This window comes from Schistocerca gregaria, chromosome 3 (assembly GCF_023897955.1).
Source record: "Schistocerca gregaria isolate iqSchGreg1 chromosome 3, iqSchGreg1.2, whole genome shotgun sequence".
Classification (NCBI taxonomy): Eukaryota; Metazoa; Arthropoda; class Insecta; order Orthoptera; family Acrididae; genus Schistocerca; species Schistocerca gregaria.
Genome location: NC_064922.1, coordinates 597,740,720 through 597,756,024, shown reverse-complemented (window position 1 = coordinate 597,756,024; position 15,305 = coordinate 597,740,720). Strand labels below are relative to the sequence as shown.

The 15,305-nt window shown below is 40.7% G+C and overlaps 1 protein-coding gene across 1 annotated transcript in view; it reads right to left on the bottom strand.

Annotated features, from left to right (window-relative positions):
* Positions 1–15,305, bottom strand: part of LOC126355902 (attractin-like) — a 167,762-nt gene that overhangs the window by 41,391 nt on the left and 111,066 nt on the right. Inside the window, exons 3-4 of the mRNA XM_050006413.1 lie at positions 11,803–11,952; positions 7,730–7,894 (exon numbers count right to left, since the gene is read on the bottom strand). Of these exons, the coding sequence (XP_049862370.1) occupies positions 7,730–7,894; positions 11,803–11,952 (315 nt within the window). The remainder of the gene's footprint in view (positions 1–7,729; positions 7,895–11,802; positions 11,953–15,305) is intronic.

The following is a 15,305-nucleotide window of genomic DNA, read 5'->3' as shown; positions in this document are numbered from 1 at the left end:
TACCACCAACATCACTGCTGCCACCACCATCACCACCATGCTCCTTGCTTTACATCTGGACAGAAAATGGAATTATTTTAAATGTACATCTTGGTGCAAATGCACAAAGCTGCAGATACACTCATAAAATGTCTTCATTCTAACTATAAAAAATAGTTGGCACATTCCAGTTACCCCACCTGTTTGTTCTTTGTGACAGTCACTCTGACCCTGTGAACTCACCTATAGGAGCTTCAACAAACAAGCAAATTTCTACTCTTAAGATTGATGTAATCAAAATGTCTATGAGTGCATGTGCTTTGTGTATATGTTTGTGTATGTGTGGTGTGTGTGTGTGTGTGTGTGTGTGTGTGTGTGTGTTTGACCAGTTATAAGATGGTGTCTAGTGTGGTTGTTCATAGTGATCAAGTGAAAAAAAAATTACAGTTTTTCCATAAAAAAGGAAACTGTGGGAAGTGTGACAGTGAAATAGCGAAAGTAAATGAACGCATTTCAAGTATACAAAAAATTGTGGAAGTCCTAAGACGTGAAATTTCGCAACTAAGAAATGAAAATACCGAGCTACAGAAGGTGTGTTGTGTTCCTAATGATAAAACTGTAAGTAAATTGCAAACTGGAGCTGTAGAGAATCTCGAGAAGCGTAAAATATGTGCAAAATATGTATCAAACTTTGTAAATGATATTGTGCTCACCGAAAAAAACAGACTCACAGTACTGTCGACAAATAGTGACACTAAGGAGAATGAACTCCATAAATAGTGAGTGAGTACCAAAATAAATCATGTCACAAAAGAAAATTGCTACATAAATCGAAGCCCTGTAACTTAAGGTAGTGAAACGGTCCAGACAAGTGGGAACAAGACAGTTAACAAGATAAACAAGCCCAATAGACTGCGCAATGACAACTGTAAATTCACTCCAAAATCCAAATCGAAGTGCAATATTATCTTGCTTGCTGATAGCCACAGAAGAAAGTTATCAGAAACCCTGCAAAGTGTAAACAATAAAATCCAAGTAAGCAGCGTGGTGAAGCCAGGAGCAAGAACCAAAAACATTGTAGCAAATGTAGACTTAGAACGCAAAATGTTGCTAGACAATGCTTTTATTTTAGCAGGCGCAAATGATGTGGCATTTAATGAAGCTGAGACCTGTGTCAAAGGCTTGTCCTTGTTTCTAGAACAAAACAAGTCTAAAAATACTGTTGTTGCTACCATTCCACATCGGCATGATTTAATATACCATTCGTGTGTTAACAAAGAGATCAGAAAAACAAATGCAAGGATTAAACTGCTTTGTTCAAGATATGAAAAATGTTCGATTTTGGATATAGGGCCATTAGATAAATGCATGCTTCTGTACTTGGATTACATTTGAACTATGAGGGGAAGTGATTTTTGTGTGAAAGATTACACGAATTGATTACAGAAAAGATCGAACTAAGCACCCTAATTTATGAAAACAGTTCGTTCTCAACTGATTTGCCAACTCACTTAAATGCTGTATCCTGTGCCAGCAACATACAGAGTGTTCAACACACCAGCCTGACAGAACCATTGGAATCTCCAGCAGTGACCATAAAAGTGGTGAAGCAGTCAAGAAGAAAGATAACTTCCAGGCTCCAGGAGGATTTTTGGTATCCTTCAAGGCAGAGGAACAGGATATAGCAGAAGTTCCGAAGCTCAAACCAACAGTAGGCCTACACGTCCACCGTGAAAGTACCCTGATACCAAGTAAGCCTAATCGTAAAAATGGTGCAGATTTAAGAAAGACTAAACCACTCACAATTTTCTATCAGAACATTGGCCTAAGAGGACTCAAAAATTTACTAGACCAGCTACTAATAAACATAAATGATACTGAAAGATAAAAGCAACCAGATATACTATGCTTCACTGAACATCATGTCACTTGTGGTAGTCAGATGTTGTGCTTAGGCAGATTCAGTTTAGCATCTCAATATTGCAGATCCAACATGGAGAGAGGCAGAACAGTGATTTATGTTAGAAATAATGTAGTATTTAGAACTCTTGATGTAAGCAAATTTTGTATTGAGCAGCACTTTGAAGTGTGTGGTATAGAACTGGCAACAAATAGTGTAGCCAATCAGTAGTCATATTATTAATATATAGAGCACCTGTAGGGAATCTTGGAATCTTTCTCAAACAGACTGAAGCAATGTTATGAAAATTGTACAGAAAAAAACATTTCAGTCATAATATTAGGCGACTTTAACGTAAATTTCCTGAATGAATGTTATGACAGAATGGAGCTGGAGCAACTAATGAGCTTTTACAATCTAATGCAAATAGTTGAATTTCCCATTAGGGTAACTGATCACTCCAGTACTCTAATTGATAATGTGTTTATTGATAAGTCTAGGCACAGTAGCTTGACAGTCAGTCAAGTCCTAAATGGGCTGTCAGACCATGATGCTATACTTCTGACAATCCCCCATTTAAATCTTAACAGAAAACCAAACCTATCTGGAAAAATGTGAGACCAATAAATAAAGAAACAATGGAGACATACAGGCAGAAGCTACAGTTAGTTGACTGGTTTGAAGTATTCAACTCAGCAGATATTGTAATGGAACTGACAAATAGACATCATTTTATTTTATTATACACTAAAAATGTGTTAAAAAAGCTTTTGCTTAAGATAATAGTAAGTTAGGTGTTACGATCAATAATCGATATTAGAATTGTATGTTCTTTGTAGCTTATGACTGTGATCTTTGGTCTACAACGGGTTTTCGGCCACTTGAGTGTTGGCCGCAGTTGAGTGGAATTGTGTATATAGTTTTGGCAATAAATGTGTTTTTGATACAAAGAAACCGTGGAATACTGCGTCATTTTTCGATAGTCCAGTAATAATTAAAAAATCCGCACCTTTTCTTGGACCCAGAGCAGCAAAGGAATCATCGCCTAGACAATGAGAAGCCACATGGACAACGCAGACTCAGCAGCATCAGCAAAGGAGGCATCATGGCCAGCTCTACTAAAGTACTATACTGCCATTGGCCACACCATAACGGTGTCCTTATGGAGATAACTTTTCCTGAACAGTAGAGCGGGTTCGTGACAATGTCAACACAAAATTTAATGGATTTATTAATTTAACATCAAATCTTTTTGAGGAGTTGTTTCCAAATAAAAGAGTCAGAGAAAATCAATGTAATCCTTGATTTAAGCCATGGATTACCCAGGACATCAAAATTTCATGTAAAACAAAAAGAGAATTGTATGCCTCAGCCAGACAGTCTAACAATACTGCAGTGATGGGGCAATATAAAGTGTACTCTAAGATATTAAGGAAGTTGATCCAAAAATCTAAAAGTATATATCTAAAAAAGGAAACTGACAAATCAAATAACAAAATGAAAACCATATGGAAATACATTAAAAGTGAGACGGGGAAAAGCCTATCTACCAAAGAAGTGATTAGCTTAAGAACGGGGAGCCTTTCGGTGGATGCTCCCGAAATAGTGGCTAATAACTTTAACAATCATTCCCTAACAGTCACCAACCAAATGAGATGCCAGGGTTCTGTAAAGAAAGCTACAGAATACTTGCGTAACATCTTAGCTAACAAAATACATGAGATGCATCTCATTAGAAAAAATTAGAAAAAATAATTATGTCATTAAAATGTAAAAATTCTGCTGAAGTTGACAACATTTCCAGCAAGTTACTGAAATACTGTTGTAATGAAATAAGTACAGTCCTCTGCCATATTAGTAATACGTCATTGGAAGAAGGTGTTTCTTTTGCCAGGCTAAAATATGGGCTTATACGACCAATTTATAAAAAGGGAGAAAAGGCTGAGGCTACAAACTATCAATCAATTTCATTACTCTCAGTTTTCTCCAAGGTACTAGAGAAACTGATGCATAGTAAAATGGTTGAGCATCTTAGTAAATATAACATCCTCAGCAGTAGCTAGTTTGGCTTTCGGAAAGGGGTATCAACCATGGATGCAATACATGCCTTTGTTGACAATGTTATGGAAGCCATAAATAATAATATGATGACGGTTGGAATATTTTGTGACCTGTCAAAAGCTTTTGACACTGTAAGTCACCATATTCTCTTGAGTAAAGCCAAGACCCTAGGAATGGGTGGAACCGTAGGTACGTGGCTTGAATCCTATCTGTCTGGTAGAAAGCAGAAAGTAATCATGGAAGGATTGCATGGTGGCCAGGTATCTTCAGAATGGGGCTCCATTACTGCAGGAGTACCTCAAGGCTCAGTATTAAGCCCCCTGCTCTTTCTAATATTTATAAATGACTTAGCACTATGTACAGAATATGGGAAAATACTAATGTTTGCTGGTGACACCACTGTATCAGTTAATAATCTCTCAGGGAATGTGTCAGATTAGGCTGAAAATAAAGCTTTTGCAGATCTGACAAACTGGTTTGAAACCAATGGCCTTACAGTCAACCTAAAAAAGACAGATTACATTCATTTCTCTTCTAACACAAATGTTACTAATGAAACTAACCTGAAAATGGGTGAGCACAAGGTTTTGAAGGTTGAGTCCACCAAATTCTTGGGTCTGCATATAGATAGCAAAATGAGGTGGCACCACCATCTTCAAGATCTGTGCAAAAGGCTAAGCTCGGCAACGTTTACCTTAAGAATAATTTCAGACACTAGAGAAATGATAAAAGCTGCATATTTTGACTATTTTCACCAACTTATGGCCTATGGTATAATATTTTGGGGAAATCAACCAATAGCAAAAAAAGTGTTCCATGCACAGAAGCGAGCAATAAGAATTATGTGTGGAGTACATCCTAGGCACTCATGCAGGGACCTGTTTAGAGCTCTACAAATCCTTACAACGCCTGCCCAATATATTTTTTCCCTGATGTGCTTTGTTTCAAAAAAATAGCAACTTATTCAAAATCAATAGCTCATACCACAGTTGCAACACCTGAAGGAAACTGGATATCCATATGAGCTAAAAACGAAAAGCATGGTCCAGAAGGGGGTTTTATACAGTTGCACCAAGATTTTTAATGCCCTCCCACCGCACATTAAAGAACTGGTTGGAAACATGCCAAAGTTTAAAGAAAATCTGAAGCAGTTCCTTCTAGATGAATCTTTTTACAGTATTGATGAATTTCTTAGCAGAAATGCATAGAATCTCTTGTTTGTGCTTAAATCTTACTGTGTGACCTCTACAACTGATTAATGTATCTTAACTAATATGTAAGGGTATATGCTAAACTTCACAGTTTCTTTAATCTAATGATAAGCTCAATGTATCTGTGCACAAAACAGTAATCTGTAAAAACCTTGACTCATTCTATATCCAGGGATATGTTCCCATATGGATCTATGGAACACAAAATAAATAAATAAATACAATGACCTTTATGAATGGGAGTTTTTAGTGAAGCACTCAGTTTGCTTACAAGCACCAACAATGTATATAATGTTGGTCACAAATTTCTGTTTATTTTAGAACTGATGTTCTCTATGTACTTTTTGTTCCTTTTTCAAAGACAAAGTGGAACTTCCTTAACTGAGGTTTTTTTTCCTTTTCACAGAACTCATTAAGTTTTTACAAGTTTTTAAAATTTTAAAGGATCGGATCAGTCATCTGCTATGTCAATGACCTGGCTCTAGCTGTACAACACCATGAAATGTAGACAACAGAAGAGATTCTAACCAATGACCTGTCTGTATTAGACAATGACTTCAAAATCTGGAGGCTGCAACCCAGTGTGAGTGAAAGAGAAGTGTGTTGCTTCCATTTGAATAATAAGTTGGCAGGCATAAAAGTGGAATTAAGTTTCAGAGGCAATATTCTCCATCATATTGGAACCCAAAATATCTTGGTGTCAACCTATGCTTCAAACAACACCTTCTTAACTTAGCTCAAAAGTTGAGGACTCAAAACAAGATCCTCCATAAGCGATGCAGAACTACACGGGGATCTTCAGCAACCACCATCTTCAGCTCTGGGTTTGATATACTCAAGTGCTGAGTACTGTGTACTTGTTTGGATGAGCAGTCATCATACAAGGCTTGTTGACTTCTGGCTGAATACAACATAGCACATAATATCTGGCACCATCAGATCTACTCCAGTTTATTGACTTCCACTGTTAACTGGTATAATGCCTTCTGATCTATGCAGATGTACTGCCCTTATGAGGGAATTCCACAAGATTTCCAGAAATTCTAATCTACCCATGCATAGTGACATGTCACTTTTAAATCCTAAGAGACTGAAATCACCTCATCACCTCTGTGCAATGCTGCTGACATGGTTACTAAGGATTTCAAACACCTTGAAGAATGGAAAGGTCAGTGGGAAGCAGTGACAGATGTGTGCCTGCATAACATCTTCTCAGGTGCTAAACTTTCAACTGGGTTCAACCTACCTTTCAAGACCTGGACTACACTTAACAGAATCTGTACCGGCCATGGCCAATGCAGGGATGATCTCTGTAAGTGGAAGAAGCTGCCTAATCCGGCCTGTGACTGTGGGGCTCCATACCACAGTGTCAGTGAATGCAAGATTCGAGTCTATCACGGTGCTGAAGAGGACTTCCTGCTAGCAACTGCAGATGCAGTGCACTGGACTGAAGGACTAGATATTCAGTTGTAAAGCCAAACTTAATTTTCTTGTGTGTAAATATGTACATATGTGTATGTAATTTAGTTTTATGATATGTCTACATCAGCCATACACTAAATAAATAAGTCATATATAGCATGGTATGGATTATGTGACACACTACTTTAAGAAAGAAATTAATGCTTCTTTTTATTCCCACTGACATTTGTTTTATGGAAGCTGATTTGTACATTGAAGCAGCTGTTAGCAACCATGGTATTGTTATGGCATGACTGATGGCATCTTTAATTGTAGTATGGTTTACTGGAATATCTTCTGACCATACACTGCTATTTTAAAAATCTTTAACCAGCCCTGCTGTAGTCAAACTAAATAAAACATTGAGGGCAAAAATCTGATCTCTAAACCATTATATCATTTATCACTTATTATAAAGGAGAAAAAATACATACAGTAAACAGGTTTCTGTAGCAACCCTTTTGACAATATGATGATGATGGATCACTAACAATATCTGTATTAAAATCAGTACTTCAACTGTTATTTATAATTGCAGTTTGCTTTCCGTAAATAAATACAAATCAAACAATTCGTCAATGAAATGCTCCTCAGAAAATCTGTAGCATTTACACAGTGAGCCCATGCTAAGAAGACTCTTTGAGAAAAGGGTTGTCAAGAATGGAAGTAAGGATGACTCATCCTGCACACAGAACACTGCAAGAGAGAGAGAGAAAGAGAGAGAGAGAGAGAGAGAGAGAGAGAGAGAGAAAGAGAGAGAGAGGAGCAGAGCAGAGCAGAGGGAAGTAGCACAAACTTCCTGTGAAAGTGGTGTCAACACTACTAGTGTCATGCTTATACGAGGAGGAAATCCTGTTTGTAAAACAAATAAAAGTAGAAAAAAAGAAGACATGACACAATATAGCACATAGGACTCACACAAAGGCTACTGGAGTTGTGCTTTCTAGATTATGTTGGCAAATGTTTCTACGTGATGGGAGAACACTTTTCACTATTTTTGCTGCTGCCTGTAGTGCCAGTGTGAAGAGTCTTCTTGTCATGGTGAGACTGCAATTGCAAAAATAATATTTACTGTTTTCACAAAAATGTTAAAATGTGCTCGTGTGATATGCCTTACCAGTCTTCACGGTGATGTTCAGCTTTGATGGAACTGAACAAGCAATACGAAATTCAGCGTCAACAGCAGGGTTTGATGGACTATTTCTAAAATTAATCTGTGTATAATGGTGGTTGTTCTTGCCTGATATATTGAACATGAATTGATAGTCTATTGTGAGCTCATCTGCAAAAGCAAAAAATTTCAATTTAGAAGAAATTTTCCCATAAATAAAATTTGATCTAGAATATTTACATACATTTGAATCAAAAACAGTGATTTGGTTAAAACAACAGTTGAGATAGCAATAACATTTATTTATAATAAACATTTGTTTAAATAAACAAATGTTATTGCAATCTCAACTGTTGTTTTAACAAAAGTATAGCACCACATCATTGTGCTCCATGGACAATGTGTAAATTTATGTATAAACAGTGATGGCAATGTATTTACTGTCAAGGGTTAAGGTAAAGGCTTCTTATCAACATTTGCAGAAGTCAAGTCATGGAAGAAACGATATTCATCTTCCAGCTGTCATTTCTACACCTACATCCATACTATATGACCACTGTCAAATGTACGGCAGAGGGTACTTCCAATGGTACCAATCCATTCATTTGTGGCATACAGGAAGAATGAGTGCTAAAAGGGCTCAGTGCATACTGTAATTAGCCCAGTCTCATCATCACAAAGTCTTGTCATCATGATCCTGATGGGAGCAGTATGTGGGGAGTTGTAATCCATTGCTAGATTCAATAAAAAGTTGGTTCTAAAAACTTAAGTCAGTTTTCATGGGATAGTTTGTATCTATCTTCAAGCAACTGTCAATTCAGTTCTTTCAGCTTCTTCATGGCACTCTCCCATGAGTTAAACAAACCTGTGACCATGCGTGCTGCCATAAACTGTATTCACCAATATCCCCTGTTAGCAATATACACTCCTGGAAATGGAAAAAAGAACCACCATACTTGCTCCGGACACTGCGAGAGGGCTGTACAAGCAATGATCACACGCACGGCACAGCGGACACACCAGGAACCGCGGTGTTGGACGTCGAATGGCGCTAGCTGCGCAGCATTTGTGCACCGCTGCCGTCAGTGTCAGCCAGTTTGCCGTGGCATACGGAGCTCCATCGCAGTCTTTAACACTGGTAGCATGCCGCGACAGCGTGGACGTGAACCGTACGTGCAGTTGACGGACTTTGAGCGAGGGCGTATAGTGGGCATGCGGGAGGCCGGGTGGACATACCGCCGAATTGCTCAACACGTGGGGCGTGAGGTCTCCACAGTACATCGATGTTGTCGCCAGTGGTCAGCGAAAGGTGCACTTGCCCGTCGACCTGGGACCGGACCGCAGCGATGCACGGATGCACGCCAAGACCGTAGGATCCTACGCAGTGCCGTAGGGGACCACACCGCCACTTCCCAGCAAATTAGGGACACTGTTGCTCCTGGGGTATCGGCGAGGACCATTCACAACCGTCTCCATGAAGCTGGGCTACGGTCCCGCACACCGTTAGGCCGTCTTCCGCTCACGCCCCAACATCGTGCAGCCCGCCTCCAGTGGTGTCGCGACAGGCATGAATGGAGGGACGAATGGAGACGTGTCGTCTTCAGCGATGAGAGTTGCTTCTGCTTTGGTGCCAATGATGGTCGTATGCGTGTTTGGCGCCGTGCAGGTGAGCGCCACAATCAGGACTGCATACAACTGAGGCACACAGGGCCAACACCCGGCATCATGGTGTGGGGAGCGATCTCCTACACTGGCCGTACACCTCTGGTGATCGTCGAGGGGACACTGAATAGTGCACGGTACATCCAAACCGTCATCAAACCCATCCTTCTACCATTCCTAGACCGGCAAGGAAACTTGCTGTTCCAACAGGACAATGGACATCCGCATGTATCCCATGCCACCCAACGTGCTCTAGAAGGTGTAAGTCAGCTACCCTGCCCAGCAAGATTTCCGGATCTGTCCCCCATTGAGCATGTTTGGGACTGGATGAAGCGTAGTCTCACGCGGTCTGCACGTCCAGCACGAACGCTGGTCGAACTGAGGTGCCAGGTGGAAATGGCATGGTAAGCCGTTCCACAGGACTACATCCAGCATCTCTACGATCGTCTCCATGGGAGAATAGCAGCGTGCATTGCTGCGAAAGGTGGATATACACTGTACTAGTGCCGACATTGTGCATGCTCTGTTGCCTGTGTCTATGTGCCTGTGGTTCTGTCAGTGTAATCATTTGATGTATCTGACCCCAGGAATGTGTCAATAAAGTTTCCCCTTCCTGGGACAATGAATTCACGGTGTTCTTATTTCAATTTCCAGGAGTGTATGATATGGGTCCCGCATACTTGAACAATATTCTCTGATGAGTAACATGAGTGTTTTGCATGTAGTCTCATCTGTAGATTGATTGTTTTCCCCTAGTAATTACCAATGAGCCATTGTCTGCCAGCTGTTTTACTCACAACTGAACCTATGTGATAATTGCATTCCATATCACTATTAATTATTACACCCAGGTATTTGCATGAATTGACCAATCCCAATTGTAACACATTGTTATTATAGTCATAGGATATGAAATTATTTTCATTTTGTGAAATGCACAATTTTAGAATACTGTATGTTTAAAGCAAATTACCAACTTTTGAAATCTTATGAATATCTGACTGAATATTTATGCAGATTTTTTCAGATGCTATTTCATTATAGATTTATTGTATGATTATATGATAGCGGAACAAACACTGGTAGCAGTTACTTCTGTAAAATATCTGGGAGGATGTGTGCGGAACGATTTGAAGTGGAATGATGATATAAAATTAATTGTTGGTAAGGCGGGTACCAGGTTGAGATTCATTGGGAGAGTCCTTAGAAAATGTAGCCCATCAACAAAGGAGGTGGCTTACAAAACACTCGTTCGACCTATACTTGAGTATTGCTCATCAGTGTGGGATCCATACCAGGTAGGGTTGACGAAGGAGATAGAGAAGATCCAAAGAAGAGCGGCGCATTTCATCATAGGGTTATTTGGTAACCGTGATAGCGTTACGGAGATGTTTAACAAACTCAAGTGGCAGACTCTGCAAGAGAGGCGCTCTGCATCGCGGTGTAGCTTGCTCGCCAGGTTTCGAGAGGGTGCGTTTCTCGATGAGGTATCGAATATATTGCTTCCCCCTACTTATACCTCCTGAGGAGATCACGAATGTGAAGTAAGAGAGATTAGAGTGTGCACAGAGGCTTTCAGACAGTCGTTTTCCCCCGAACCATACGCGACTGGAACAGGAAAGGGAGATAATAACAGTGGCACGTAAAGTGCCCTCTGCCACACACCATTGGGTGGCTTGCAGAGTATAAATGTAGATGTAGAATGTAGATGTAGATATGTAGATGTAGACAATAACCATTTCCACTAACAGCATCTACATATGACCAAAATTTTTTGGATACTGTGAAAAATCTTTTGAGAGTATGCATATATAGTAGCCATTAAAGGCATAATGCCTCACTCTCTTGACAGCTAAATGAATTTCATCTACCATATCACTATTTATAGCACTGTGCTTTATTTTATGTCTATTATGCAGTAGTCCCTGCTTCTTTAGAAGTTTCTTTATTGTGACTCTGTACCATGAAGGGTCACCACCATCATGAACTGTTCTATTGGGCACACAACTACCCAGTGCATGCTCAACTTTTCTTTTAAACTTGAGTTGTAGCTTCTCTATGTGCTCCTGTCCTGAGCTAAAAGTATCAAGTTCCTCAATGGGATATGTCACTGCTGCTTCTTTGTCTATTTTACTGAGCACATAAATCTTTCTGCTAGTTTTAGTTGCCCTTTCTACTTCAGTAAACATTGTTTATTGGGATTCACTCCAGTACAGACATCTTTGGAATTTAGGAACTGTAAACCTTTTATTAAAAACACATTATACAGGAGAAGAAGCTATGTTTATAATGTTTGTTACGTATTCTACCACTGCCTTTAAAAAATGGCACTCTCTCCTTCAAAAAAATGCTGTAATGAAACGTCTAACATCAAATCATATTAAAAAGAATACTCTAGTGGAAATTTGACTACTTACAGAAACAGGAGCCTTTATTTGTGGGATCTCCAAAGTAATGGTTATAAGGGTCACAGCGCTCACAGTGGTCACCAACAATGCCTTTTGTTGTGCAAAAGCACTTTCCTGTGTCTGGATGACATTCAGCAGCCTGATCATTACATTCACATGCTGCAAAAGAAGACACAATTCTTACACAAATTTTAAAAAATATCTTGTTTTCTCAGGAATAAGGAAGAAAGACAAAGGAAATAATGGCATCCAGCTCCACAAATAATATTCCACAATATGGTCTTCAATAGTGCACCACCAACACAAATCTCTCGATCTCTTGGACACAATGATTCTCAACAGTCAATACATTCTGGGATACATTTAATGAAAGGGTACATATCTTCACATATTTTCTCCACACACACACACACACACACATACACACACACACACACACACACACACACAAATGCAACTCACATTCAATGACCATAGTCTCTGGCTGCCAAGATCAGACTGCAAGCAGCAGCACTTTATGGCAGAAGCAGTCTGAGTGGTGCGATAAGGAAGCGGCTGGGGTAGGGAGGGGGAGGGATAGCAGAGTAGGGGTTCGAGGCAGTAAAGTGTGGAAACAAACAGGGATGGGATGGGCAGAGGGTAGGGGAATTCAATGTGATCAGGAGGTTAGACAGAGGTCAGGAGGGAGGGGACAGAAAAGAAGTATAAAGACTGTGGGTGCATTGGCAGAATAAAGGGCTGTGTACTGCCAGAGTAAGAAGAGAGAAGGGGATGGGAGAGTATAAGACAATGACTAATGAAGGTTGAGGCCAGGAGGGTTAAGGGAACTTAGCAAGTACTGCAGGGAGTGTTCCCACCTGTGCAGTTTAGAAAAGCTGGTGTTGATAGGAAGGATGCCAATGGCACAGGCTGTAAAGCGGTCATTAAAATGAAGAACTTCATGTTGGCCAGTCTGCTCAGCACCTGGCTGATCCAACTGTTTCTTGGCCACAGTCTGTCAGCGGCTGTTCATGCGGAGAGACAGCTTATTGGTTGTCATGTCCACAAAGAATACAACACAGTGGTTGCAGCTTGACTTGTAGATCACGTGACACATTCCACGGGTAACCCTGTCTCTGATGGGATAGGTAACACTTGTGACCAGCCTGTAGTAGCTGGTGATGGGAGCATGTGCGGGGCAGATCTTGCATTTAGGTCTATTACAGGGATATGAGGCAAGGGAGAAGGATGGGAACAATAGCGGTTAGGACATTCCTCATTTCATTGCACGACAAGAGGTAGCCAACATTGTTGACTTCCACCTTAAAGATGGCTACATTAGTACCTCCATCTGTGTCAAACCTAAAAACCATCAGCAATGCCTCCACTTCATCAGCTGCCATCCATTCCATACCAAGATGTCCCTTCCATGCAGCTTAGCTACACATGGCCATTGCATCTGTAGTGATCAGCAGTCCTTCTTGAAATATATGAAGGATAACACTGAAGCCTTCACAGACTTTAATTATCCTCCCAACCTTGCACAAAAACAGATCTCCTGTGCCTTATCTCTCCAGCCACCCACCACCTCCCAGAGTCCCACTGTCTAGCCACAGTGAGGCATTGCCCTCATGACTCAGTACCATCCAGGACTGGAGCAACTGAATCACATTCTCTGCCAGGGTTTTGGCATCCGCTCACTGTGCCCTGAAATGAGGAATGTCCTACCTATTATCCTTCCCACACCTCAAACATGGATTCCGCCACCTACCAAAACTACACAATACCCTAGTCCATCCCTACACAACCTGTGCCCTCAACCCCTTGCCTAATGGCTCATACCACTGTAATAGATACAAATATGTTCTCCTGCCACCACCTACTCCAGTCCAGTCACAAGCATCATCTATACCATCAGAGGCAGGGCTACCTGTGAAATCAGCCATGCGACGTACAAGCCAAGCTGCAACCACTGTGCTGTATTCTGTGTGAGCATGACAACCAATAAGCTGCCTATCAACATGAATGGCCACTGAAAAACTGTGGCCAATTAACAGCTGGACCACCCAGTTTCTCAGCACACTGTTCAACACAACGTTCTCATTTCAGGGACTGCTCCACAGACTGTGCCATAAGGATTCTTCTTATCAACACCAGCTTTCCTGAACTGCACAGCTGGGAACACTGCCTGCAATAGATTCTACATTGCTGTAACCCTCCTGGCCTCAACCTTGGTTAGTCATTGTCTTACTCTCATCTAACCCCTTCCCTGTTCCCACTCCAGCACTACACAGCCTGGTATTCCACTGATGCACCTACAGCCTTTTTACTTCCTATCTGCCCCCTCCCTCTTGACCTTTGTCTAACCTCTTGATTACACCTAATTCCCCTACCTTCTCTCCACCTCATCCCTGTCTCCACCCACAGCACTTTACTGTTTCCCATCACTAACCTGCCATCTGTCCCCTTCCCCTCCCTGCGTCCGCCTTACCTCCACCACCCAAATTGCTTTTCCCATCACATGCCAGAGACTGTGGTGGTGCATAAGTTGCATTTGTGTGTGTGTGGGGGGGGGGGGGGGGGCTAATTCTGATGAAGATCTGTTTGGCCAAAAGCTTACTTGTTTCACAGTCTGTTTCTTGTGCCTGTCTGCAACTCATCATCTCCAGTATATGGTGAGTAGCAATCTACCCTAATCATAATATTGTTATTATTACACCCTGCATTTTCTATTGTTTGCAAGTACCTACAATGTTATTTACAATTTATGTTGGCAATCATGTATAATAATTATGCACATTCAGTCTGCCATATACAATGTGTAATAAACAGATCACCAAGCACCAATGAAGGTAGTCACTAAAAATGTTTCTAGGAAACACTATAGTAGACATTTGGAAATGAATGCCACAATTTAACAGATCTGTGCAGTAAAAATGGAAAAAATGAAGTCATATTGTATGGCAGAAAAGTATGACAGTGGTGCAAAATTCAGTCTTGGAGCAGTGTTACTGAAGAAAAACAGAGTGGGCTTCAGTGTTTCACAAGGAAAGAGTTTGTTAGTTCCACAATGAATTATCTGTCAAATACACAACTCTGTGTGCTCATGTGTGTGTGAGTAGTGTGTGTGTGTGGGGGGGGGGGGGTGCATGTGTGTGTGCATGTTTTTGTGTGTGTGTGTGTGTGTGTCGTCTGTTTTTCATGAAGAACTTGTTGGCTGAAGACTCACTTTCTAACAGTCTTTTTGTTGTGCCTATCTGTGACTCATGTTCTCACATTGTGGTATAAGTGACTTACCCTCCCTTTCTAATTTCCTTCAGCCTATCCATCTTTCATCCCTGAGAAAGAAACTAACTGTTCTGAAAGTTAGGGCAGCTTCTAGTATTTTTATACAAGTCTACCATCATTACTAAGAATTTCACTTCCTGAGGGTAAATAATGCCTAGCTATTCTGTATCATAGGAACAACCTTGCCGCAGTGGTCACATCAGCTTTCATTAGATCACTGAAGTTAAGTGCTGTCGGGCATCAAA